General features: G+C 36.6%; 2 protein-coding genes and 1 long non-coding RNA gene across 3 annotated transcripts in view; 1 reads left to right on the forward strand and 2 right to left on the reverse strand.

Moving 5' to 3' along the window:
* LOC134743795 (intermembrane lipid transfer protein Vps13) overlaps positions 1-6,234 on the forward strand; it is a 90,157-nt gene extending 83,923 nt beyond the window's left edge. Inside the window, exons 60-62 of the mRNA XM_063677456.1 lie at positions 1,497-1,623; positions 1,975-2,100; positions 4,668-6,234. Of these exons, the coding sequence (XP_063533526.1) occupies positions 1,497-1,623; positions 1,975-2,100; positions 4,668-4,865 (451 nt within the window). The 3' untranslated portion in view covers positions 4,866-6,234. The remainder of the gene's footprint in view (positions 1-1,496; positions 1,624-1,974; positions 2,101-4,667) is intronic.
* The window catches only part of LOC134743744 (uncharacterized), a 467,732-nt gene that overhangs the window by 339,275 nt on the left and 100,784 nt on the right, over positions 1-27,673 (reverse strand). The window lies entirely within an intron of this gene.
* LOC134743807 (uncharacterized) overlaps positions 15,750-27,673 on the reverse strand; it is a 576,396-nt gene continuing 564,472 nt past the window's right edge. Inside the window, exon 2 of the long non-coding RNA XR_010128037.1 lies at positions 15,750-15,810. This is a non-coding gene — a long non-coding RNA (uncharacterized LOC134743807). The remainder of the gene's footprint in view (positions 15,811-27,673) is intronic.

Consider the following 27,673-nt stretch of genomic DNA (forward strand, 5'->3'; position numbering starts at 1 on the left):
CTATGGTATTACCAATTAGTAATGGTATAATAATGTACTCCGCCTGGTACTCTCTTCCGAGACTCGCGAACCACGTGACTGACTCGAGCCTACGTCATCGTGAACCTGTGAACAGCATGATGACGTAGGCTTGTGTCAGTCACGTCGTTCGCGAGGCTCGGAAGAGAGTACCTTGCGGAGTATATTATACCATGGAATTAGTTCTTGCGACATTAGTTCATTTTGACAGGGCTGTTCGCCTCCGTCAAATAGTCGAAGGCCCACGGAACGCACGCTCTACACTGAAGGCCATACATTTGTTTTGACTGAACTGTTTGAGTACATAACCAATGTATGTTTGTCGGACAGTGCGTTTTGTGGCCCAGGTGTCTTAAACATAATGATTGCGTGGCGACTTAGTTCTCTCACTAGTTGTAGGTAGTTAACAGTAGGGTTATTGGCGACACGTGACTGGGTAGTTTGAAATAGCTACAATGTCTTTACGGATCACTTATTTATTCTGGATTTGTTCCCGTGGCGTTAGGGCCATCCTTAAAGTACGCAAAATTAGCAAATATTTAGGACGTTTTTCGCAGTGTCGTTTCGGCGCATTCTATTTTGAAATTCAATTATTCATAAATAAAGAATGAAATATCTGTGTGTAGGTAGCATTATTCTGTGTTTTTCAACTACACGTCATTCACATCTCAACCCTCCTACCCTTTTGATTACGTATTTTATGGATGGTCCGTGAACAAGCGAAATAATATATGACAATATTACGTATTCATGGCTAAAAAGAAGTTTTCATCAAAATAAAACTATTTTGTATGTAATAAAAATATAATATTTTTCATTTGAATTTCATTTGACCTGTAATTACAGTACATAATAACATTTACGTAGTGTAGGCAATAAAATTGTGCTTATTCATTAACTGCTTTAGCTTTTATGTTTTGTATTGTTTTAAGGTTGGTTTAGTTGTAGTACTCCATCAGAAGTAAGTAAGATATAGTTTGTAACTTATACCTCTCGCATGATGCTCCCTGTGACAGTTCATAGTTTCACGCGTGAGGATGTTACTATGAAATGATATTATCCTTAGTCTCGGGCAAAGATAGATATAACTCCGTAATAGATGGATACAGTCTAAGGAAAAAACGTGCCTCGAAAATCACGAAAATTTGATTCTCGATCAGATGGCGCCACTAGTTTTGGCCTACACTCGTATAGAGGGCGCTGACAAAGAACATGGGTCAAAATCATATAAAAATAATTAATGCAAATAAAAAAATCATTTATCCGTATTTAAATACATTTTATCGTATTTTTATAAATATTTATTTTTAGTTTTAAAGTGTGTCGACAGATGGCAGTGAATTTACTGGGGTTACAAAATTTACTATGACAGTACCGCTCTAGTATAAGTTACTCTATGGTCTCGGGTAAATAATTGCAGTTTCATATACCACTAAAAATATACCCAGTATTACGTATAAAATGTTACGTGTCTTTAGGGCGGCTGACTTGTCAGAGGAGACCACGAAGCGGCGCGCCGCGCGCTACTTGCCGGCCGACACCGGCGTGAGGCCGTACTCGCGGAGCCACGCCGAGGGCTACAAAATGCTGTCCGAGCTGGAAAAGGTACTGTGTAGTGTGTGGTGAGCTGAGGCTGCTAAGAGAAAATCTTTTCTTTTTTATGGGTCACACAAACAATCAGGTTCTAATTTTAATGTAATAAGCCAATGACCTCCACAATTCCACGCTAAGTTTCTACCGACTTGGCACACTTGCCAGTGACTATTACTTTACGTAAAACTTGGCGGGTTACATAGTGTGGTCGGAATTTACAGCCGAAACCTTCGTTTAACGTAGAATTATTACACTGGAGGACAAAACGTGAGATAGACGCTATGTGCCGAAAAGCCAAAATATACCGATAAATCCAACTATGAAGGTCTTAATCAGCTGAAATGTTTATTTTCATTCCATCAGGGCAAGTACGTGAGCACGGACTCGTACGAGGCCCACGTGTGGGTGATCCCCGCCAAGGAGGCGGTGATGTGCACGGACAAGCGGCTGCTGTATCTAGAGAAGAACGTGGTATTCGGCGGCTGGCAGGTATGGACAGAAAGTTTGATCACAGAATCTGTTCGCACTACGTATATAATTCTCTCACTGTCTAGGCTTAGGCACTACGATTAATTTCTTGCGTTTTCAGTCTTGTTCCCGCGTAGGAAGTAGCACTGCGGTTTGTGTTTTCGCGTTTTTCACGTTCAGTATGACAATGAATTTCCGCAGAGTAGCATGTATGATGCCTTAGTGATAAAAAATAGAACACTTAGAAAACGTCGCCAACATACAGAGGTACTGGGTGCATTCTCTAACAAGTCTAACAGATCAAATATATTTGAAATAAGGCTTGGTCTCGCAACGGGCCCGTATCGTAATGTACTATTATTTATATTTAGGTTTACAAAAGGTGCGATTACTTTGTGCGAGCTTTGCGTGTGTTGCACTGATTGGCCGCGCAAACAATTACAATAACTGCGGTAACAATACATGACAGGTAGTAGAGTCACGTTATAATTATTGAAGCTCATGCTGAGCTTTATACGAGTTGTATTATTGTGTTACGATAAACTACAAACATGAAATGAAGACAAATTAACAAGTTTTTTAAGTGGCATCTTCTTATTCGTCGTTCCCTCATGACTGAGGATCGTGACCAAGAACTACCTATATATCCCTCCATTTAACGCGATCAAGGGCTATGTGGGCTGCCCTCTGCATGGAACCACATGCTTGTCTAATGGAATCCGACCATCTTGCCGGGGCTCTTCCTCTAGCGCGTTTGCCTTCAACTTGCCCCAGTATGATGTCACGTTCGAGGCTGTGGTGTGGCGATCGCATTATGTGCCCAAAGAATCTGAGAGCCCTCTCCTGGCAGATTTTTGAGAGTCGTTTGGTGATTTTTAGTTCTCTCAGAATAGACTCATTTGTTCGCATTACTTTGGTAACAAGGCCTATACCTCGATTCTTCCATAACTTTTTGAGGTTAGTCATAGCACTTTTAGCCATTCCAGCACGTCGGCGAATCTTTAAGTGGCATACACCGCTGAAACTTCACATGCAAATTTTCCTACTAGCTTAGTACCATCGTTCGGGCAATTCGAAAATAGTAGCGATAACAACTTGCAATAACTTTGTCCGGTTTACAGAATATTAAAAAGTGTAGGCAGTCAGCAATGTTTTTAACCTATTGCTCAACAGTCTTTTTACTAGGAAAACGATCTTATGTAACTAACTTGAAATAAAAAACTACTTAATCAGTTCTTGCAACTTAATTGGTTGGGTTATCGTCAGTCAGAACGTGTAAGCGGCCACCTGTTTTACGTAGGTATTGCTCAACAAAACTTCACTTGCAAACTTTGTACTGTTGCAATAAGTACTTATTTTTATTTTTAGATTTAATTAGTTCTTGGAATCAGTCACTGGGGTGCCAACGCTTGTTTTAAAGCAAAATTGTTTTATAATACATATGTTTATTCGTGATCCAAAGTCAGTCGCTTAAGTATATCCTCTCGTTTACGCTCTAGACAAATAAAAGTCTCAAGCTAAAATCAAACTTAAAAGAACTACTTGAGTACCTTACAGAAAGTACACATGGTCCCAATCTCTCTACACGACAATTGTTAAGCGACACTAATAATGAAGTATGTGCGTTTGGCACAATATTAAGGTTTTTTTTAAATGTATTTATTCAATTTTAAGTCTAGTTAAAGACAACAGTTTTTTAAATAAAATATCGGCTCTAAATAACGCAATCGACACGATGAAAACATTTTAGACCAGAAGGTCTAAAATGTTCAGAAAGAATTCTGCAAGAGTACGAGTATCATGGGTTCAGACTTCCGGAAAATAAATACAATTCCGTCATCTAAACTTATTAGCAGAGATCCCTTCCACCCTACACGTATGCATTATGTATCCATTGCATCAATGTCGTCTCCGACCAGTGAACTTTCACAACCTGACCTACTTTTACCAACATTGTTATTATTGTAACTTTTATACTAACCGACCCTCTAAGGTGAAAAATAGCGAAGCGGGTCTTCGGAAGGGTTTATTTTCTTTTTATGTATCATATCGAGTTATTAAATTACATATCTAGGTATATTGTTGGCTGTTGAAACGAAATGACATTTAATTTCTTTATTTATAATTATCAAAAACCATAGTAAAGGGGGCGTTTTGTACAAATGAAGATTGTAACCAATACTTTAGTAGTTTCAAAAAGCAAAAATCTAGCATTGATGAAAAGATCCCTTACACCTGCCTGATGAGAAATACGATACGGATGGGGGAAACTTTTACTAGGTGCCTAGGTATAAGGTAACCAAAACTCAAAATAAACTTTCCACTTTACGATATACAACGTCAAGTAAAAGGGATGTATCTTGGATGTATCCCCCTACAGAATATTTTTGAATAATGCCAGTGCGTTATCGTTAAATGGGAGGGTGTCCGATCGACCGGTGGCCCGCAAAATTGCTTGAAACTAGCGAACTGATTCAAGCTCCGCGCGAACGTACTCGTACAACTTTTTTAGATCAGTTCAAGGTCATTACTAAATAGTTCACCCTGAATTATTTTTAGAAAGTTGCTCACAGTTTATCTCTCCACAGATCCTGTGGACCTACCTCTGGTCGGAGCTACCCGAAGTACCGACAGCCGTCGCGAAGGGAGTGTACATACCGACTACGAAGAAAAAGATGTTGGGCATATTCCCGAGCTCCGGATCCGGAAAAGTGATATTTTTAGTCGACGAACAACAGAAGAAATACTTGCTGGCGCAGTGTGAGAGACTCATGAGCTCCCGTTGACATGAAGTAGTAGAAAGGATGACCCCGACCGAGTGGCTGGGAGAGTTCTTTCTACTTATCTTTGATTTCCGCACCGCGATGCTTGCAGTCGCCTACCACTTTAATCTGCACCATCTTACCCCGAGAGGCATCCGCTAACTATCGCTGTGCTTAACTGAACTTATTTCGTATCGTGTATATTTTCATCTCCACTATGCGAAGCTTATGAGTGTATTTGTGTATTTTAATATATTTTTCTTACGATGACGTGTATAAGATGTGTATTGAAAGTGATTAAAATCCTGAAAACTTCTTATTACCAATAAGTGTAGCCAACAGCTAGAAGCTGAAGTAAGTCGTTAATCTCGCTGCACGACATATTTATCGCTTCAAGTATTTAATCTCAATTGTCTACTTAACTCAGTTTTAAATTGTATGCTTTTGCTTTTGCTTATTATTATGTGCTTACTGTACTTACATTTATTCTATACTACTTCCGCGAACTCTGCTGATTTTAGATACTTTACCATAGAAATAGAAATGATGCCCTCTTCCGACAAACAGAAATATTTAATCAGTGTTCAAAATTGTATTAATTAGCTGTTGTTAAGTCGAAGAAGTCAGGAACTATGTTTGAGCTGTGAATATTGTTTTGTTAATAATGAAATTTTATGGAATTGTTGTTATTTCTACCGGTTAATGGTGTAACTATCAAAGTTGTATACAATGATATTTGAAACTTGATAGTATTAAATAATTAAGTTTAAATTGTACGACCTTTACCGAATGCATTTACTTGATGACACATGTTGTTTATTGAGGCCTAATAGTACAAACTAAACTCGAATACATGAGATGTTGTGAATGAATTAAATACGTTGTCAAACAGCAGTGTACATAATTATATTTTAAACGTTGATAACTAAGGCGTTCCAAATAGCAGTGCCTTAATATCAGTGTTTAGAGATATTATTGTCAATAGAAACCGTTTTTGTTAAAAATAGCATTATTCAGAAAAAATGCGTTTATCTACTATGTGCTAGTAGTCCTATTGCCTATTTATGAAGTCATTAAATAATTTTGTTATTTTGAACCAATGCTATATCCACTTCTATGTTTTTTTTTCGTAACAAATGATTTACCTGGGTTTCCAGTCTTCTCGTTGGATGAAATATTTACCACCCTCATAACGATTTTTAAAACGAAGCGTTGATTCAGCAGGAGTTAAAATATTATTACATTTTAGGATTTTTCTAACGCATTTACGTGCATATTTTTTAATTTTGCTTGTGTATTTTTTGCTATCCAGTTAATGCACAATTCGTTATTTTTACTTTATTTTGTCAAGCTTTTGTACGATTATTTCGTAATAAATGTATGAAATAATGAAGTTTATTTTATTTCTTGACTCATAGTAGCAGCTACTTTCAAGATAATGACCTGCAGAATGAAATGTGGAAAGAGAGTGAATTACAGCGCCTCAGTGGAATGGGCCGACGGAACATCCAGTTTGAATTTAAGGTCTTTGGCAATGGCCGTATACCTACAAAATAAATATAATCTATAAGCCTTAATATTACAAAAATGTTCATATAAATCACACGCTGTCTGAAATCCTCTGTAAATTGTTATATGCATTAAAATGTTACGTACGAAGTTATAAAGTGTTTTACAACACTTGCAAACAATAAAACGGATATTCTCGATGATGGCTTACGGCTGAGTAATAGCATCCCCCGCTTTCGGGGCGTTAAAATTTAGGAAAGCCTCATTTACTTTAATATTCCTGTTTGAATCAAAGCTGTATCTAATAAAAGCGGTTGTAATGTGCGCGTAGCGTTGTATTCGTTTAGTAGCAAGTTTCTGGTCAGTAATAGATAATATTTCAAACAAAGCTGACGCGGTGTTCAGAGGCCGCGATATCACAAACTTTCGATTTTATCTTGTAATTACCTGAGGATTTCTTGAAAACCCCCCACTCCTCCATGTGAGATTTAGGGATTCGGCTTGACCCCCTCCCCCCACCCCCCGAAACCCTCACGTAATCAATGGACGCCCCCTTATGGAAAATATTTTTACACTATTTGAATTTTTATCTATAGGGTTCCGTACCCAAAGGGTAAAAACGGGAACCTATTACTAAGACTCCGCTGTCCGTCTGTAACCAGGCTGTATCTCATGAACCGTGACAGTTGAAATTTTCACAGATGATGTATTTCCGTTGCCGCTATAACAACAAATAAAAACAGAATAATATAAGTATTTAAGTTGGGCTCCCATACAACAAACGTGATGTTTTTGCTGTTTTTCCGTAATGGTACGGAACCCTTCGTGCGCGAGTCCGATTCGCACTTGGCCGGTTTTTTTAATTATTATTAGTTAGGGGCCAAAAACAAATTTCACGACAATTTTTAAAAGCTAACTTATAATCATTTAAAAAATCGAAAACAATCATAAACGAAGCGGCATAGCTGTGGTAATTGTGTACAAATATTTTCTATACTGTTAATATCTAGAGAGGAAAATCGGGACTACGTTTGTACGGAAAGGCGGCGGCGCGCGGTTATTCACTATCCACTTAACAAAAACTCAATACTTAAACATTTATTTGGCAAATAAGTCGCAGGGGCACATTTTTGAACAAAAATAAATCTAACAATTATAACAAGCCAGAAACTAACTAGTATTGTCACTTGTTTGTTGTGTAGACTTATTTCATACACTACCTATACATATACATATACAGTGTAGATAAAAATTATGGGCCCTGGAGGGAAAGTACCTTAAAACCTTAAGTTAGCCTATTTTACTTAAAGGAAACATTCTTTTATTTTTAAAAAGAAACAGAAACAACAGATTTTTTTTAATTCGCTTGTCTCGTCCGGGAATCGAACCGACGAAAAATTCCAAAATATAAAAACCATCTAGTTTATTCTACTAGTCAATACAGTTAATAATGTTAATGATAACATTTCTCCAAGAAACATTAGGTCTTACTCTCGTCTGTCGTACAAAACATCCATAAAATCGAATATTTAGTACTCCAGGATATTTTTAGACAAGCAAAATAAAATAAAAACTATCTATTCTATCTATGAATGAAGTTTTGTTTATTTTCAAAAATAAAATAAGTTTCCTTTAAGTAAAATGAGCTAACTTAAGATTTTCAGGCACTCCCATCCAAGGCCCATTAATTTTTTCCACCCTTATGTATAGTTTTACGGCCTCCTAGCCTAGTCGGTAGTGACTGCCTAAGGAGGTCCCGGGTTTGAATCCCGGTTAGGGCATTTATTTGTGTGTTTATCGCAAATATTTGTGCCCGAGTTATGAATGTTTTAATGAAGAATTTATATATAACTATCTATATTATCGTTGTCCCCACCCCCAACCCCACAACACAAGCCTTATTGGGCTTACTGTGGGACTAGCTCGATCTGTGTGCAATTATCCTATAATATTGATTTATTTATAAAGTTCACTCAATAGAAAATCTAAAGCCACCTCATCTTAAGCTAAGTTTCACTCACATGTGATTGTAGTCACTCGCGCGAAATAAAATAATTTTCAAAGCAAAATATCCACAGACATATACATGTACAAGGGGTAGGTAATTTTAAATGTGAATCGATGAAAAGCCGGCGCCAGTAACGAGTGGGCAGTTTCCGCGCCAGCTGCTACTTCATAATGGCGCCCAACTATAACAAGAGCATTCGACGATTTTAACGACATCTCGTAACATGGCGCGCATATTGTGAAAAGCGGCGATGTCACTAGTGGTGGCGATTTTTTTTTTATGATGAATAGGCAGGCGTTTGACCACGATCCCACCTGATGGTAAGTGATGATGTGGTCTACGGTGGAGCACGCTTACCTATGAGATACCTATTAACTCTATTAACTGGAGCGGTGTACGGAATTTTTAATCTATAATGGTCTTAATAATGGTATGATACGTTTGCTTTCACTTATTGGTGCGCGAGTCGTGTCAAAAAAAGTATAACCCTCTCGGGCGATGCGGAAGGGTCCTGGATTTTCCCCAGGCTACCATCCGCCCACACAGTCCTACCGCTCTAATTATCCTAGTCACTAGGGCATAGTGTAATAGAGCCAATAAAAAAAAAGAGTCGTGTCAAGATTGTAAGTACATATAACTTATCAATATTGAAACTATAACAAATTATTACACCTTTAGAATAAACTTTTATTTGTCTTAATTATTTATGCCTATTTTTAACCGCCTTCAAAAAACAGAGGTTCTCCGACCAGAGGGTTTTTAGACCCATAAATGTATAAGTTTGCCTACCTAGTCTAGCCATTTTTTCCGATTGTAGAAAATGAATGAGTGGCTGCGTACAGAAAATACCACTTACCTACTTTATACTCGTAAAGTCATGGAAATATGTTTCGAGGAAATGCGCTAACCATTTCCATTTGCAAATGCAGCTCGTTGTTGTTAAATCCGAGTACTATATCGAAAACTACTTACCAACTGCGGTTCTTATGTTAATGTTAAAATAACTTTACGAATAACCATAAATAAGGTTGTTGAAATAAATTCTTGTTCACACCTACTCGACGAGTTGCAAGATGTGAAGATAAGAAAACTTTAGCTAAGGTAAGTATAAAGTAAGTATGTATATAAGGTAAGTAAAAAAAATGACGAAGCCTGTTGCGGATATCATCAATGAATATCATATAAATATCATATCAATGAATATCATCATTCATTGAATCATCATTGGTATTTTTGGGACGAAGCATGTTGCTGATTTGCATTTGTAGCCACCTGACGAAGCCTGCGTTGCGGATTTTTTTTACATGTAACTATATTATTTTTTAAGTTTTTCTTAAATTCTGTATTTTATTTTTAATGTAGTGTGCAAATAAATATTTATATAATATAAAAAAGATAGGTAAGTATATGTGTATAGCACATATGACAAGTTTCTGTAAGTATCATGATCATCTTCCTCGCGTTATCCCGGCATTTTGCCTGCGGTCCGCTTGGCAACACATCCCAAGAATTGGCGTAGGCACTAGTTTTTACGAAAGTGACTGCCATCTGACCTTCCAACCCAGAGCCTCTGGGCTAGAGGGGAAACTAGGCCTTGTTAGGATTAGTCCGGTTTCCTCACGATGTTTTCCTTCACCGAAAAGCGACCGTAAAATATCACGTACATAAGTTTCGAAAAACTCATTGGTATGAGCTGGGGTTTGGACCCGCGACCTCCGGATTGCAAGGTGCACGCTCTTATTACTCACTGGGCCACCAGTGCCCATATCTTTTACCATGTATCACAGAAAAAGAAACTTCTATCTTAGGTACCTGCAAATCTTTAGAAAATTCGCGTTTGTTCGGAACAACGGTAGACAATTTCATGGTATGCTCCATAAGAAGAATCTGATGTTTATGAGTAACAAGTTATTAGTAATAAGCAGAAATGGTCAGTTGGATTTTAGTATTGGTAATGGTTTTAGTATTCTTGGGGAACTGAACATCAACTAGCGCATCAGCGCGTCGCTAAGATAAACCCGTTTGGGTTTATCTTAGCGACGCGCTCGTTTAACAGCGAGAGAAACACACAAAGCTAAGCGCTGATACCGCTGCAATCGTTTAGGTTTTAGCTCTAATTGCAGCTATGGAATAAAAAACGAATATATTGTTTAATGGAATATATGCGGAAAATATACCATAGACCTCAGACCACAGACTAACGTTAGTACTTACTTTTTTTTTATGATTGGGTTTTATGTTTTAGGTTAGTTTAATTTTTATACTCTGTTTAGGTAGTTATTTATTAAATATGTACAATTGAAACCTACCTACATAATCTGTGGGCTTTAACCCCATTGAAACTTTGTAAACCCGGGCAAAAGCCCCTACACCTTGATGGTGGCAATAAGTGCAATAAGTGGCGCGTGGCCAAGTAGTTGTTCTCGCGTCCCTCGCTCGCGCTGACGCAGCCTCGCCAGTCTCGCCACTATGTTTTTTACATCTATCCTTTTTCAAGCCTTTTTCTGCTGAGAAGGACAGAGAAAGGTATAGGTACCTATGTTGTTCCTAATAGATAGCTAAATAGCAAAAAGTATCCGGCGAAAGGGAATGAGTAGGTATGTAATAATTTAAATAACCCCTTAGTCCTGGCGGTTCACCCCGAAATTCAGTAAAATGCTGCAAGTGGTGTTAAAGCTATGAAAATCGGCACGATTGATCTTTAGTCCATATAAATCAATTTGACCTGAAGCACCAATAAATAAAATAAAAAGGAGAGGAGTTATGACATTATCTTTTTTTTGTATGGGAAAAAAAAAATATTACTTTTTTCAGAAACCTATCGTGTGTGGTATTATATGAAAGGGCTTTCTGTCACAAAATATGACACATCATTACATTTTAGTCACGTGTTTTCAATTAAAATTAAAATAATTTTCTAAACATACCAAGTTCGGGCTCTTTCAGATACGATATGGCAGACTTTTTTTACAATATACCACAAATGATACGTGATACCCTCATATCTAAACCCAAGAAAGCAATTTTGAAAATAATTTCATTGCTTTTTTTTCAATATTACAAAGTAACACAGTTCTACTTTGTCTGCCTATTTTACGAGACTTATGGAACTACTGCAGATACGGTTAATCATAAATTATACGTAATAATCATATAATCCTTTAACTGCGCGTTTCCATCAGTTGGTATAGTTTGTTTAGTTTTTCACACAAAATATCAAGTTTGGGCTCCTTCAGATAACTGATTTTTTTGTACAATATACTACAAAATGATATAACTATTTTCATCATTAACATTAAATTTTTTAAAAATAAATTCATTTAGTATTTTTTTAAATATTTCTTATGTGTACAATTTTTCAATACTTTGAAAAAAAGAATACTAAATGAAATTATTTTTATTTTTATCTAAAACACGTGACTGAAATGTAATGATGTGATATATTTTTAGAACCGGTTTAGAATGCCCTTTCATTTAATATCACACACGATGGGTTTCTGAAGATGACGTCATAACTCCTCTCTTTTTTATTTAATTTTTTGGTGCTTCAGGTCAAATTGATTTATATGGAATGGACTAAAGATCAATCGTGCCGATTTTCATAGCTTTAACACCTTTTGCAGCCTTTTTTGGCGAACCGCTATCACTACCTTTACAGGAAAGACATTCGAACTTTAAAATCTACTCAATCCCGGTTTGAAATTACTCCGGTACCGTTTTGTGTTCTGCAGTATTGCAGCGCGACAATACTGCAGCAGTTATGCTAGTGTATTTTAAATCTGAACAGAACCTTTACAGTGAGTCTTGCTTGTTAATAATAGAGAAAGATGCACTGCGAGTAATGTCTATTTAAGTTTAGATTATAAAAACAAAATGCCATAAGACACGCTCTTTCAATGTTAAAAGATTAAACAGAGGTTAAGACCGTTAGGAGAATATATTTCAAGGTAAACCAATTTTATTACGCTACCAACATCCGCCAGTCAACCCAGAACAGCTATGATAATTAAAATAAGGATAATTCAAATTAATGGATTTCACAGCTTGGCACATCTCTGACAGAAAAAATATTAATCCAAAACGATTGGTTTTTTTTTGGAAATATTTTATTCATTAAATAAAACTATTTTCACGGGATATATCGCATGAAATGAATTTATAATACATCGCATCGTTTCGAACCCTTTTATAGCGTTCATAGTCAACGGCAGACTGACGAAAAATATTTCAAAATTATGATGTGCATAACTACCAAGGTACATACCACAATAATATATAAATAAACAAATAACAATAATAATAATAAATGCCCGCAGGGCAGCTTGTGGCGAGCTGTTGGGGAGTGACGACCCCACGGACCCGAGTGCTCCAGAGAGTCGGTCAGGGTCTCCGTCTCCGGCGAGTCTTCGTCGGTCGGAGTGGACCCCAAGGGGACCCGCAGGACTCTCAGCTCTGGCTTGCCTTCATTGGCCGTCCAGAGGGGAGTCGTAAGAGCTATATGCTCCAGGGGTGGATGTGAAAGATGCATAAGACGCGAGTTGGCACAGTGGCTGGTAACAGTCACTGGGTAAAAAGCGGCGCACACCTCTCGACACCCCTGAGCCGCTCACACCGGTGTTGCTCCTGGTCGTCTTTACGACGGCAGTTTCAGGGGCCCATCTAGTCAGCGGCGAGTCACCGCCTGCCTCGATAACGTGTACAGACATTGTTATGGCAGGTGTCCGGACCTCTCAGCAATAGCCCAATCTTTTGACCAGCCAAACTTCAATCCATAAACCGGTATACTGTTCACTTTTTCTACAATAGTCCCAATGCCTGCTGCGACCGGTTCATGGGTGTCTATTGTTGCACCTGTGAACGGGTTCCAGCAGGCATTCTACATGACATTAAAGCTCTCCAAGGGGCCTCTACGTGTTGGATCTATATCCCCACGCAAGCCTATCAAAAGAGCGGGATTTATAGGCCCGTGAAATCCAGAAGGAGATACAAATAATAAATAAATATTATAGGACATTCTTACACAGATTGACTAAGTCCCACGGTAAGCCCAAAGAGGCTTGTGTTATGGGTACTCAGACAACGATATATATAATATACATAGAAAACACCCATGACTCAGGAACAAATATTTGTGCTCATCACACAAATAAGTGCCCTTACCGGGATGCGAACCCAGGACCATCGGCTTCACAAGCAGGGTCACTACCCACTAGGCCAGACCGGTTCGATATATATTTAAGGCTGTACATGCCAAATTGTTTTATTCCATTAGTAATTATTGCGGTAATCGAAGACAAAAAATACCTATAAGTAGTAGTAGTAGTAGTTTTTATATTACTTGTTATGTATTGTCTACAATCAGGTATCTAGGAATATAATTCCCCGTGCGCCTAGTTTTGCTGTGAAACTGATTTACTCGATAATCCCTATTAATAGTCTGCAAGGTGAAATGACCATTCCAAGACAGTTAAGTGAGGTAAATTGGCGCGTGGCAGCGACACGCCACTGACTCCACAATTTGCGCTAAGAAACCCGCCTGTCCAAAACACACGGAGGGTTCCTAGAACACAGTATAGGGGCAATGGCAGTGAACTATCTCCAGCCGCTTAGGAATTCTTGTGGCATCACGCTTGACGTTCATATCTTGAACGCATCAACTGACGACGACAGGCTAGCGGTGTCCTTTTAGCGCGTCCAAAACGCTTTTTTACGCACGGCATGCGAATGACATTGTAATTAATCTAAGATGGATTACTTGGTATATATCTACTGTGCTGTGTTGTGTGTGTGTGTGAAGTTAATGTAGGTCTGCAAGTTTTTTTTAGGATTCTGAATCCTTTTGTTTCAACGCATGATGATATTGATGATATCCCTGAACTTATGCGTTTACAGAAATAACTTCAAAATTTCTATTACAATGTGTACCTAAATACAGTTAAGGATGAAAATTTAATATCGATGCATCTGACCGACCGACCGAAAAATATGTGTTAAGGTCGACTTAATGTACACATATTTATGACGTAAAAGTGTGCAGAATTAATGACAGCACAATGCACAGATTAATTGTTGTCATTTTTGACACTTCCACATATGCCCTAAAGTTTATATCAATGGGGTTGGCCGGTCGAAATAAATAGCATAGCTTGCCCTGTCAATCCCTAGAATTGTGTCAAATTTTAGTTTTTTTAATGCCCTGGATGCCAGCCCTTTAAGCCAAATCTCATAGAAAAAGGGGCAAGCTAAGATGGCGCCATCTCTGCAAACCTTTGACAGTTGCCAACCCCATTATAAGCAGGCATCGTAAACTGCGAGCGAAATCCATTGAAGTACTAGGGTTGTTGTCAAGTCAAAGTACGTCATTTCAATGGATTTCGCTCGCAGTTTACGATGCCTGATTATAAGTACACTTAAAAAATACAATGTAACCCTGACAAGATTATATTTGGACCTCTGAGACAGTGTCGCTACAAGCAGCTTACATATGAGTCGCTTAGCTTCAAACTCGGGTAAATCCATTTGTCAGATTATGCGATTTTGGTATTAAGAAAAGGTAATAAGTACCTAGTATAGATATTTCGAATCGAATCGAATGGATTTACCCGAGTTTGAAGTTAAGCGACACATTTGGAAAATTGGCAATAATGTGCGTACCTAAGTCATATACACCGTGGGCTGTTAAAACCCGACCGAATAATAACTTAAATACCTTCGCCTTAATCCATTGAAATAAGGCGTAATTTTGTATAAATAATCCAAGTTACAACAAACATAGGTAAGTGGCTCAACAATTCCGATTCGCGACTGTACTTACACTACCTACATACATACTTGACATTTGTTGTCATAAACTAGTAAACAATCCATGACACATACTCACTTTTCACTCGCTGTGCATCGTGTGGTGTCGGAGTGGTTCCTGAAGCTTCGTGTTTGCTTACTCTGTTTCTCGATCAGGGATTGGATTTTCTTATTCACACTCTCAATTAAAGATTTGTTCACAATGAAGTGCTAAGCTTAATTGATTTATTTTGCTTGAAAAATAAAAAAATAAAAAAATGCGTAATTGGACCTATGTTCATGAATATAACATTATTTACTTGTAATAACGTCAGAAATACGTGGTTGAAGTCGGTCGGGTTTAAACAGCCCACGGTGTATAGTCAAATAAAATGTAGTGATAAAACTGTATATATGTGAGTGTCACAATAGCGAAGTATATTCGTCAGGATACTTACGTTACACTATCCGATTTGTTTTAGTAACACATTCCCAATAACCCATCTATATATTCTGTTTTCTTTTATATATTACGTTAGCGTTAGACAATGCGTTCGCTTAAAACCCAAAGCTAATCAAATCCTCCTAAGTGGATTATAACGTCACATGGAGTAAACGGGCGAATCAACTTTTTTTGTGTTGTTATTCTGTCCCGTTGTCCAAGGGACAACACTGGCACAGTTTGTTCAAAGAGATGTTGTATTAAGATTTATTAACACGCTCAGTGGATAGCCTGTTACATTACTTATAGAAATGTTATAAAACTATCACAAAAATGCATGTTTGATACCCACATTGAAATACCATTTTCAATGACACCATTTATACGTCATAATTTCATAGAAGTTTGACGTTCATAATAACACTTGCACCGCGCGTGCCACCAAAATCGCTGCAAACTTTTCTTGGTCTAACTTTATAATTATTACCCAGGTAACAAAATGACGTAAAATGATGTCAGCGACGTCATAATGACGGCATTATTACGTCATTACGACGTCGCTGACGTCATTTGACGTCATTTTGTTACCTGGGTAGGGAAATGCCTACAATACATATTACACCCACGTATATGATCGACCTTCCGTGAGTGTATAGTGCTGTAGTGGGTTTTCATAGTTTTCATGAGATGACTGCCAATAACACAGCATTGAAAAAAGTATGTATGCAAACATTAAACAGATCACTGATGACATTTCCGAAATTCGGCCCTAAAATGAAATTCGTCATAAATAATTCACGTAACGTATGACCAATTTTGGTATGTTTTTATAAACTTGTGTAGGTGGTCAAACCCTAGATGTTATAACATTGTACAATATTGTTACAGTTACAGTATATTACCACTTTCTTAGTTATAAAAAAATATTCCAAGACATTCATCGCACTAATTGGATTCAGGAGTAAGTAGGTACTCTAGGTTTCTTTTTCGATTCAGTTTGTAAGGATAATCCCGTGCATAACCGGCTATATTCCGGTATTCCCTCGGTCAATAAAGACGTTTCTCGTTAACCCCACTGTTTGCGAAGAAATTAACGTATCTAATTAAAACGATTGCGTAATTAATTCTGACCTCGTTGAGTGGCCTGAGTACCTAAAGAAACTGAAATATTTTAAAGGATTCATATTTTATAGCGGGCATTTTCAACAGATTTGTTCGAGATGGATTAATCCTTTTAATTTTAAATAATTAATAAGCATATCTGTAAACATTCCATTATAAGTACCTAATGTTAATAATTTCGGATGGGTTGATATTTTATCTTTGAAACTAAGCTTCCTTTGTTTAATCTTATTAATATTCATTATTATTCTTTCGTTTTAACTCGAAATGATAAAAAGGGGCGTTTTTTACTAGGGAGAAAAGCCCCTTGTCTAGGTTTATATTAAAACTTTAAAAGGTAAACTTCTTACACAATATAAATTAAACCCCTTTTATACTGTCCCGCGCAAAAGGTTCTTAATAATACCCACAACCTAACTCTACCTGTGCCCGTTAGAAAACCATGTCTGAGAGTAGTGAGAGTCTATAGTCTTAAGAGAGGTAGACATGAAGGATTTTAATGTAATATACAGTTCACGCACCAACACCGCCAGGTATCCGGCCGCAGAGACACATATAATCCTCTTTCTCAGTCCCCAATTCCATGGTATTCGTGCGGAAACTTTATATACTTATTTACCTAAATATCAAAATTATTCTACTAGTACAAAAAGTCCTGTTGCGTACCGTTATGAATCATGAATACCCTAATCTAAAAATGCAGGCCACAAACGGTGGGTTAGTACGTGAAGATGGATCGTTACTAGTTGGACGAGAAGGGCAGCCTGCTTAGTAGAATGCTCACGCGAATCAATTCTTCAAGATGTCAGCGTACACTTTATATTGCGGCGGCTAGAGATGTGCGAGGTTGGATATTTATATCAGTCGTAATTTAAAATTCTACATAGTATTTTCTGTAAGAAAATAACTATAGTTTAAAAAGACAATATTGTCAATCTTACGGTCGCGCGAAGGTAAGGTTTACATTCAACTAGGACCACAAATCAGCTAGCAATACACCTGTTTATTTAAAATTTATTTATTTTTGATAGATTGTCTCACAATTACTTTAGTCGTTTGGATATGAATAAAAAGTTTCTAAAAAGTTGAGGTATTGTTGTTTTGTCAGTCAATATTTGGTTAAGGCCAGAGCCAACAGCTGCGTGGGCGTAAATATATACACGTGCGCGTGCGCTAAAATATTGGAGCCGTGCACGCACAAGCGGTGTGCCGTCTCTAATAAAGATCTGTATTTGCCAACGCACACGCATCCGGTGTGCACAGGCCTTTTATTTTCGAACAGCACGCTCGATGGCGCTAATTTGTGTAGTGAAAGTTCTGTAACCGGATTACAGAACTTTCTACTATCTTACTCCTATTACTATTCTAGGTTATAAATTAAATGGCAGTAGCGTTGATTATAATATATTAGATATTTTGTACTGTATATCGTAAATCCTCACCACGAGTCATATCAGTCCATTTAGGTTTACGACGTCACAATGTTAATGGATTTGTCTTTACCAAAACATTTAATAGCAAGCACAGTCTAACGTTATTTTAGCAATAAATAAGAAGTTTCTTTGTGTTTCAGAAGGTATCTAACTTTGAATTATAAATACTTAAGACCTTTTTTCTGAGTGTTGAGTTATTTAGTAATATTTAAGTAATCAAAGCAGTTAAAATTATCTAAACCATTATGAAAATTTATTTCCAAACGATTTATTTATACCTAGAACCCACTTAAATAGGTAATTTTAATTACAAGGTACCCCATTGAGCTTTGTAGAAGTTTTCGTTTTTTTTTGTTTTTAAGCGCTACTTCATCATCTTCCTAGCATTGTCCCGGATTCATTCCCACGGCTTAACGCCCTTGCGTCCTTTTCTGGGTGCGTAGCCAACGTGCCAATCGTTAACGCTCCGTAGCGAACGAAACGCAACTGTCACTGTCGCACTAATATGGATGAGTGATAAAGAGAGATGACTACGCTACGCTACGGAGCGTTAAGATTGACACGTTGGCTAAGCACCCTAGAGTCCTCATCGAACGTCGTTAACGTCGTCGTTAGTGTTAACGTCGACGCATACGATACCTGCGTATACGTTGTAATCGTAATCATCCAGGCGTGACAAATATATGGCGAATTAAATAGATGAGATAATATGTCACTGAATATTATGATGAATAAATATAATTAGTCGATAGTGTAAGTATAATGCATTAAAATCAATGCCCTCTCGCCGCCCTACACGTGTCATGCAATATCCCGCGCTACGCGAGCTCCATTCGTTGGAGAATCTACCATGAGCTCGGGTCACACGTGTCACAACAGGTGGTAGGCACGTAGACTGTGACGTAGATGTTTAAATGAGAATGATAAGTTTATTCCAACATGGTGCCAATTTATTACAATATGTAGCAGACCTCATGAAACACATCATTTGGGAAAATTTATTTTATGATTTTTCTAAAGTAAAAGCATTTTTCATTTTTACTTGATCGTTGTCTGTGTGCAAACCGAAATTTCGGGAGTTTGATAAAGCCAAAAATTTGATGCACATAAGCTAGAGCGGCATTGTAACTTTAAAGTCTTATCGTGACATGATATTGATTTGATATTACTCGCAGTAATAAAGTACCTACGAGCGAGTTTCTTTAGCTTAATAGTATAGTAGTATATATTTGTAATAGGTACTATTAGGGCATGTCAGAAACTTTCGGTTCGTTGATTTATCCCCTACTATTGATACTGACTGTACAATTAAAAGGGGTTTTGGACAACAAAGTTCTTACTTAAGTTTAATGCGCTATGAGTCAAAACTATCACAGACCACTGCTGGTTTCGCAGTTACTTTGTTGGCTTAGACTATCACAGAAGTTGGTATATAGGTATCTTAGTTTCAACAACTAAACATTGGTTCAGTCAGCTTGATTTTAATGCCAGGCCATTAGGCCTCCAAACAATTATCTGACTGTTTATAACCCCGCCTAATTACAAACTAGCTTCTGCCCGCGAGTATGACATCGATATTAGTCAAGACCGTAATTAAATGATTTGTCTACACTACAGCATTAAGTAAATATTGGCACTGTCTATAGTGTCTATCTTGGTGGCAAATGCGGTTACGGCCTAACACGTGCGTAGACTGCGAATGGATGCATGTTACCAAGCGTGTTTCTCGTATCCACTATGAAGCCTGGCAGTTTAGATTGCTTATTATATCAAGTCTACGAGTACTATTAAACGGCCTATTCGGTAGTGACCCTGCATGCATGAGGTTCCGGGTTTGAAGCTTAGAGAGGTAACTCAACTGATAAAATGAACAAAAACGCCTGACACATGTAAAAGGACCATGGGCAACTTTGTATAAAGCCTGGTCCAAAAACTAACAGAAATAAAAGTTAGGTCATTAGATAGGTATTTCTATGTACTTCATTTTGTTCTATTAGCACATTGGGCACCAAGCGGAATTCCATTGCAGAACTGAGATATTGTATTTTAGTCAAAATGTCGTCACCCTTATTACCTAGACAATAGAGTCCAAGTAAGTAAATTAATTGCTGCTGGGTAGATTTTCGCGTACCGCGGCGAATGGTTTACCACGCTTGCCCGGCGGTGGACTTTATTGCCAAGGTAATAAGGGTGACGACATTTTGGCTAAAATACCAATATCTCAGTTTTCCAATGGAATTCCGCTTGGTGCCCATATAATGAAAAAAATGCCTTATAAATGAGATAACTCTGTTGGTTTTTGGACTATTTTGACGCATAGTCCTTTGAAAATTAAATCTAAAATAATAAACCTCCTTTTGCTTCGTCGTAGTCAGGTAGAAATACCTAATCAAAAAATAGGGCGAATACGGGCCATGTTTTTACAATGTCGACTCATGTGTATTTCCTAGAACTTATTTGTAAAACTACAAAGCCCAGGCAAAATCTTGAAATTGAATATTAGTATAAATAAGCGGATCTGGGCCGTACGTATCAATTTATTCAATAAAATCTTGCATATCAGACGAGTGCGCAAAATGTCTGATTGTTACAAAAAAAAAAATTGTATTGCGCGTGTTTTACATTTATGCGCTCATAATTGAGTAAGGTATAATTGTAGGTGTCTGTATAATAGGAAATTCGTCTCTTATCTGACAATCCCCTTAGTCTACACGAGTTCCTATGATATGCACGTTTTAAACACCGTGGCCGGAGGTGTGTCGAGGATCGATGGCTCGCGCCGCTGCACACTGCCTATTAATAGTCAGGCGACATAATCATATTGACCCCGGGCCCCGACCGTCTGCCCAAAACGATGTACACCGTTGTTTACGCTTATTTATTATAATTTCTGTACGAAACATTATTTTCAGAAAATTCGTTACTTGAATGGTATGGGTTTTATTGCGTGATGCACATATAACTAGGCCTTATTAACCGAAACTTTTATAAGACTAATTCATAAGAAGTACATAAGATATAATTTGTGTACACATAACTTCAGATTATCTACATTTAATCCCATGGTACATGGTTGTTTATATACTCTCTTTGAAATGAACATGTGTGAGCTGTGGTCACCTATAAGTGGCTAAACATCTGTAATGTTAATTATCCTTGTTCTTATGTATTTGTGTAGATGTATTATCCGTTGGTGATCCTTAAATAAATAAAATAAAATAAAATTATTTTTCACCTACAAGTAAAACTGTACATAACAGGCTAAACGTAACTAATAGTTAACCATACATTATATATGGTTTTCGTTGAAGGGTAGTTAGTGGAGTTAATGGAATTGGTTAGCCAACTTCAGTTACATTAATTAATTCAAAATACATATGAATATGAATTCTTAATATTCTAATTGAGTATTTCCTCTAATATTACCTATTGTGGTTCCTATACTAAGAAACATACAACGCAGTTACTAGCAAGTAGATTAATGTGTATTGTGTACCTAAAGAGAAGCTAATAATTATCAGGTTTTTATCAGGCTTGGGCATTTGCACTTCACCAGAGTGATTCGAGAGAAGTTCACCACAAGGTCGTAGCAAAAATGAAAAATAATTTTAGTAAATTAATTACGTACAGTCAAACTTCCTTGAAGAGGAAATAACCGCGATCTTGCTAACTGCACCGAGTAGTAAAAAACGCGTAATTTTTTATCTTATCCGTCAAGGTTATCAAATCAACATCGAGAACAAGGAAATATTTTGTTAAAAATATGGAGGTGATTAAGGGAAACGGAAAAAACAACTTCCTTTCGATACTGCATTCACCCTTTTAACTAAGTTATCAAATGCGATAAAAACTCGCAAAATAAAACAAGACGCAAAATTCCCTAATGGGTCAAAGTGAAAATACAAATTATATAAAATACTGTAGGCGTATAACGCCCGAAAAAGGACCCGACTTGTTTGCTAAATCAGCGTTTTTGTAGCTTTTCATATAAAGGGACGAAATGATGGATGAGTGAAAAGTGTTGCGTATTATCATGGTATTAGATCTCGGAACTCTGCCGGGAATTACCGCGACAGCTGACTTGATGTACGTCTACGTGCCGTTTATGGGCAATATGGGCATATTGGGCACGGGTACGTGTCAAATGTCAGGCACAGAACTATGCTTGCGCAATTTTGCTATTTAGGTTGCAATATTACTCAAGGGAAGGTTGGTTTGATTCGAAAAGTTTGACACCAACCACGCTTAGGGCCTACGCACACCGTGTTTTTAATTTTATAACGCGCCGTAAGCGCGCTTCCAAATGTCAAATTAAATTAAATTAAATTAAATAATCATTTATTTCGGAATATAAATTATATGTATATATTAGTAGCTTAATAATGTATTAGTAGCTTATTACCAAAATGCTTAACCTATGTTAGTGATACTATTAACTATCATATATTTTATGATGTAACAAACATTAAAAAAAAAAACAACCGAATTGATAACCTCCTTTTGAATATAAGTCATATAACATAGTCGTTTCCGTCGTTTCTAGACCGATTATGTAAATTCTTTTTTTGATTGTCAGCATATACATACAGATTGGTCCCGTTTTAGTCAAAACGCAGTTCTGATGCTGGGATTCATGAGGACTCGAGGAAACTTCAAATATGAAAGGCATACATATAGTGATTTTAGTATTTTCATCAACAAATCAAGCACTTTCATTTAAAAAAGTGAATGAATGATGATTAGAATGGAACTCTTCAATGACGCAGTTCACGTTTGGCGATTTGTTCTCTTCGTTACGTACCCGGACCCAAATTTAGACCCGGACTCGGACCCGGACCCGGATCTGGACATGGACATGGCCCATATTTTGACCCGGACCCGGAAATGCTACTAGAAAAGTGGGTGGTTTTACCTCCTTTTCTACATAATTAGGCAAATAAAGTATAAATACCAAGGTTCCTTATAGTTTTGTCTGACTTTTTCTTCCAGTTACAAAAATATATTGCCATAGAATCAAAATCATAATCATTTATTTGCGTTAAAAATACAAGTTGTTTCTATAAAATATGCATTTTCAAGTCCCATCTTTCTTAATTGACTACGCAACATGCAAATTTTAGTGTAATATACCGGGTGTTTCCTGTAACAGGAGCAATCAATTAAACTGTAGGCTGTACTCCTCAAACTGACCAACAATTGTTTAACGATTTTTGAAAATTACTTGTGTTTTGATTTTCATTACACTTTAAAGTTTATTTTAAGACGCAATGTATTGCAAAATTTGTTATTTTTAAAGGGTGACAAGCAACGTCAAACACACAGATGGCAGCGTACATTGAAAATAATATTTAATTAGTATGAAAAAGGTATGATCTAAAAATTTCATAATCATAAAAAGATGCTGAACAAATGTTGGTCAGTTTGAGGCGTACAGCCTACAGTTTAATTTATTGCTCCAGTCCTGTTACAGGAAACACCCGGTATACCTGACTTAACTTACTTAAACTAATTTTGTACAAATTAAGTATCAACAACAATAAAAATAAAAATAAACTGTCAATTATAATACACCGTTATTATAATTTTTAAAAAGAAACAAATCTTCATTCAACGATTTTTTTTTATTTGCTTAGTCGCGCCCGGGAATCGAACCGACTAAAAATAAAAAAAATAATCTTTCGCTATTTTATTCCATTAGTCGACACAGTTAATTTTAATGCTTTTTTAATATTGAGTATTTTTTGAATTTTAAGTCGGTTCGATTCCCGGGTGAGACAAGCGTATAAAAAAAATCTTTGAATGCAGATTTGTTTCTTTTAAAAAATAAAAGAATGATTCCTTTAAGTAAAATAAGCTAATTTAAGGTTTAAGTAAAATGAGCTAACTTAAGGTTTTAAGGTACTTTACCTCCAGGGCCCATTAATTTTTTCCACACTGTATCCATATTTCGTTGAACAGCGATTTCTGATACCACCATACACAATACATTTACCAGTAATTTAATCCATAATAATCTATTAATGGGTACCTCATAAAATCATTAACCGTAATTATTCGTAAACACGTATTACGCTTGCCAAATAATAAAATATGTACAAGTAACTCTATAATCTCTTTTTTTTATTATTATTACCTATTATTGAGCTTTTATAATGATAAATTGTACAATTATAAAATAAGTAATGCCTCATAAATCCCGATCCCATTAAATTAAGATTTATGTAATTTATTACAATGAATTTTGCAATGTAATCTCAAATTATGTTACATCAAGTCTAGTATTATTTGTAAATAGTCACCATTAGTATTAAGATTATATTGCCATGCCCTAACAGGGTACCATGTACCGACTTTATAATGTTTCAATACCATCATATGTAAAAATGAACATGGACACAATAAAGATATATGAATATGAATTAATAAATTGAACACGGAAAAACACATAACAAATGTTTGATCTAAATGGAATTTTTGTCTATGCGACGAAGTAGCAGGCAAAAGCTAGTTTGGACATAAAATCATGGAATACATCAACAAATACTAGCAGGGGGTTGTTCGTTGGTAGCCATTAATTATTGTTTATAACTCAGTCAAAATGGCCCCTGTAAGTACTCGTACACCTACACATATTAATCTAATATCTAAAACCGACAAAGTGAAGAACTGAGAGGTCTATTTATTTTGTTCTGAGAATACTTGACTAGTTAAAAGAGCGAGAGCCGTACTTGTGAAGGTAAATACCGCTAGCTAGGGTAATAATTTAAATGCCCTCTAACTTAATAATAAAAGGTTTAAAAGAGTAAGCTTGTCGTTACCTCTTCAAAATTAGATCATTGCGGATTATGAATTTGCTTAAACATTTTTTTAAAGAAAACAAATGGATAACACTGTACAGTTAAGTATCAGATTTGTATAAATAAGTAAAGAAAGCTTAAAATAAAACCAGGCATAGTTGTAGGTATATGATTTTTATAATAAGTATACTCTTTCTGCATACCGGCTCATTCATGTGGTAAGATATGGGCAGAACCGATATGCAGCGAATTGTTGCTCACAACCAAGACACATAACTAACAGAGACAATCGCTTTTTGACATTTCTCAAAAATGTTGTAGATGACGATTGGTCTCAGCTAAGCACTAATAACAGTAATAACGCCATTCAGTGACTTCGCTATTCTAGAGAAATAAAGCTAAAAAGAAATAACGAAAGTCTAAGAACAATAAAACATATATGAAATGGAGACCTCACTAATGCTTTATAGCCAGCATTATGCTGAGTTGCATTGCAGTTTCTTTTTTTTCTTGCTGTTGTTGTCTATACATGTGTTGTGATCGTCATGAATCTTCTTTCTTTTTCTTCTATATTTTATCTATAATGTGACATTCATGATGGGATACCCACTATTGTATTTGTATAGTGACATAAGTGCAGCTCATTTAGCCAGGCGGACCGGTGTTGTACATACTCGTACCTGGATTCTACGTTTGACGTTACTGAACGGGTAGAAAATGTCAACAGTACCAGTTCATATTTTTGTACTTATCTCTACTGCAACTTTGCACGCGTTGCGCTAAAGCGCAAGAGAGCGGACTAGATTTCAATAAATTTGCTATAGTGAAAGAGAAATGTTTGCAGGTGTAGAGGCGCGTTTAGTTTGTTTACGCTTTTATTACTCGAGAAGAGATGAAGACGAGCCGTGGGCACAGAATAAGTAATATCCGTGGGAGCCGAGAGGTTCAGGGGCGACTTTCATTTCATTCATAAAATGTTTACGTATGAAGTGGTGAATATTTGGTGTAGTTTATATATGAGAGGGTCTCATTCTCAGTAAAATTGTATCATATTTGTGTAGGTTTATGTAGGTACATACATACTCGAACAACTATTATAAATAAAACACAGACACAATATCATTGCAGGCATAAAAATTCATTAATAAAACTAGCATGCAATACGATAAACTAGCATACAATATGTTATTTTTAAGATTTCTTATAAATGGATCATTTGTTATCCGACAATAAATAAATTTAATTTAACTTAATTTAATTTATTTTACATTATAATATTAATTAGGGTTATAAATACAGACATAGAATACGGCTTAATTTAGTGACCAAGTGTGCCAAGTGTGGCAAGCACCTAAACCTTTGCCGTAACATAGGTTCGGCATCTTTCATCATTAATTTTCAAAGTGGTGGGTTGGGTAGTTGACATTTAAAAATGGGCAAGTGCGAGTTGGAATCGCGCACCGAGGGTTTAACTAAGTAACAATACCGAAGTTCATAAACTATGAAAATACCGAAAAATATATACTAGTTGGAGGTAGCAACTTTGTCATTAATTGAAAACATTAGGCAAGTTGATTATGTAATCGAAAAAAAGCATTTTTTATGAATAATAATTGACGGTTTGTAGACTTATCTTTTTACTTGTGGTATAAAATAATGGAGACAATGTTTCTTGAAACATTTTATGTTTCTAGGCCAACGGAAAGTAGGTACCCTAGGTAAAACTATAATTTTGTTTTTTGTAAGAATGCATGAATGAAAGTATCTTTTGTTAGTATCGACTAAGAAGTTAGATTTCTTTACATCTTCAATGGACAGCAGACCTTATATTCATTATTTATATTAATTTTAACGTGATATGTTAAAAAGTTATTGAGAACAAGGAACTTGATAGACAGACAAACACACTAACTTGACCTAAACTGACGAATAAAGTACTCATGTTATAAGGTTTCCTTCCTTCTGAGGTTCTAACAATCACAAACATTACACAAGTATAATTTTACTTGTTTCTGTCCGGCCGCGTGGTAGACCGTAACATCTATAAACTTGTTGTTCCTATCTCTTGTAACGACGTGTGATAAAACGCCTCCCGCCTCCAGCCAGGCGTAAAATGTGCGCATAAACTACCAGAATAAGTGCGTGTAGAGCGCGGATTACTAATTAACCAGCCAATAGCTTACATCTTACATCGCACAAAACTTACTATTTTTGCTTTACTTTATTTGCTTAGCAGGGTACTCGCAAATCACAAATCTCTGACCACGTTGAAAAACAACTATATACTTATATTCTTTTTTATTTTAACTATGAAGTACTGCCCATAGACAATAGTTATGGAACGCTCATTTGTTTCTTGCATAGAAAATGTATGGCGTAGTAGTTACTTTATAGTAAATAAACAGACTATAGTTTGAACTTGGTATTTATAGCGCGATTATACGGTAATTATTAAATGAGTTTTTTTTAATACCACGACGGTGGCAAACAAGCATACGGCCCGCCTGATGGTAAGCAGTCAGCAGCAGTTGCCGACCCTTTAAAAACCTGTACACTCCTTTTTTGAAGAACCCCATACTGTAGTCCCTCGGGAAAACCTCGGCAGGGAGCTCATTCCTCAGCCGAAGCGTCCGCGGGAGGAAATTCCTCTTAAACCGCATAGCCCAATGGCCTTATTGTTGTTATGCGCGGTGAAGCTGTAATGAATGACAGATAAGTACTATAACTGTAGGAATCTTACT

Source organism: Cydia strobilella, chromosome 8, assembly GCF_947568885.1.
Source record: "Cydia strobilella chromosome 8, ilCydStro3.1, whole genome shotgun sequence".
Taxonomy (NCBI): Eukaryota; Metazoa; Arthropoda; class Insecta; order Lepidoptera; family Tortricidae; genus Cydia; species Cydia strobilella.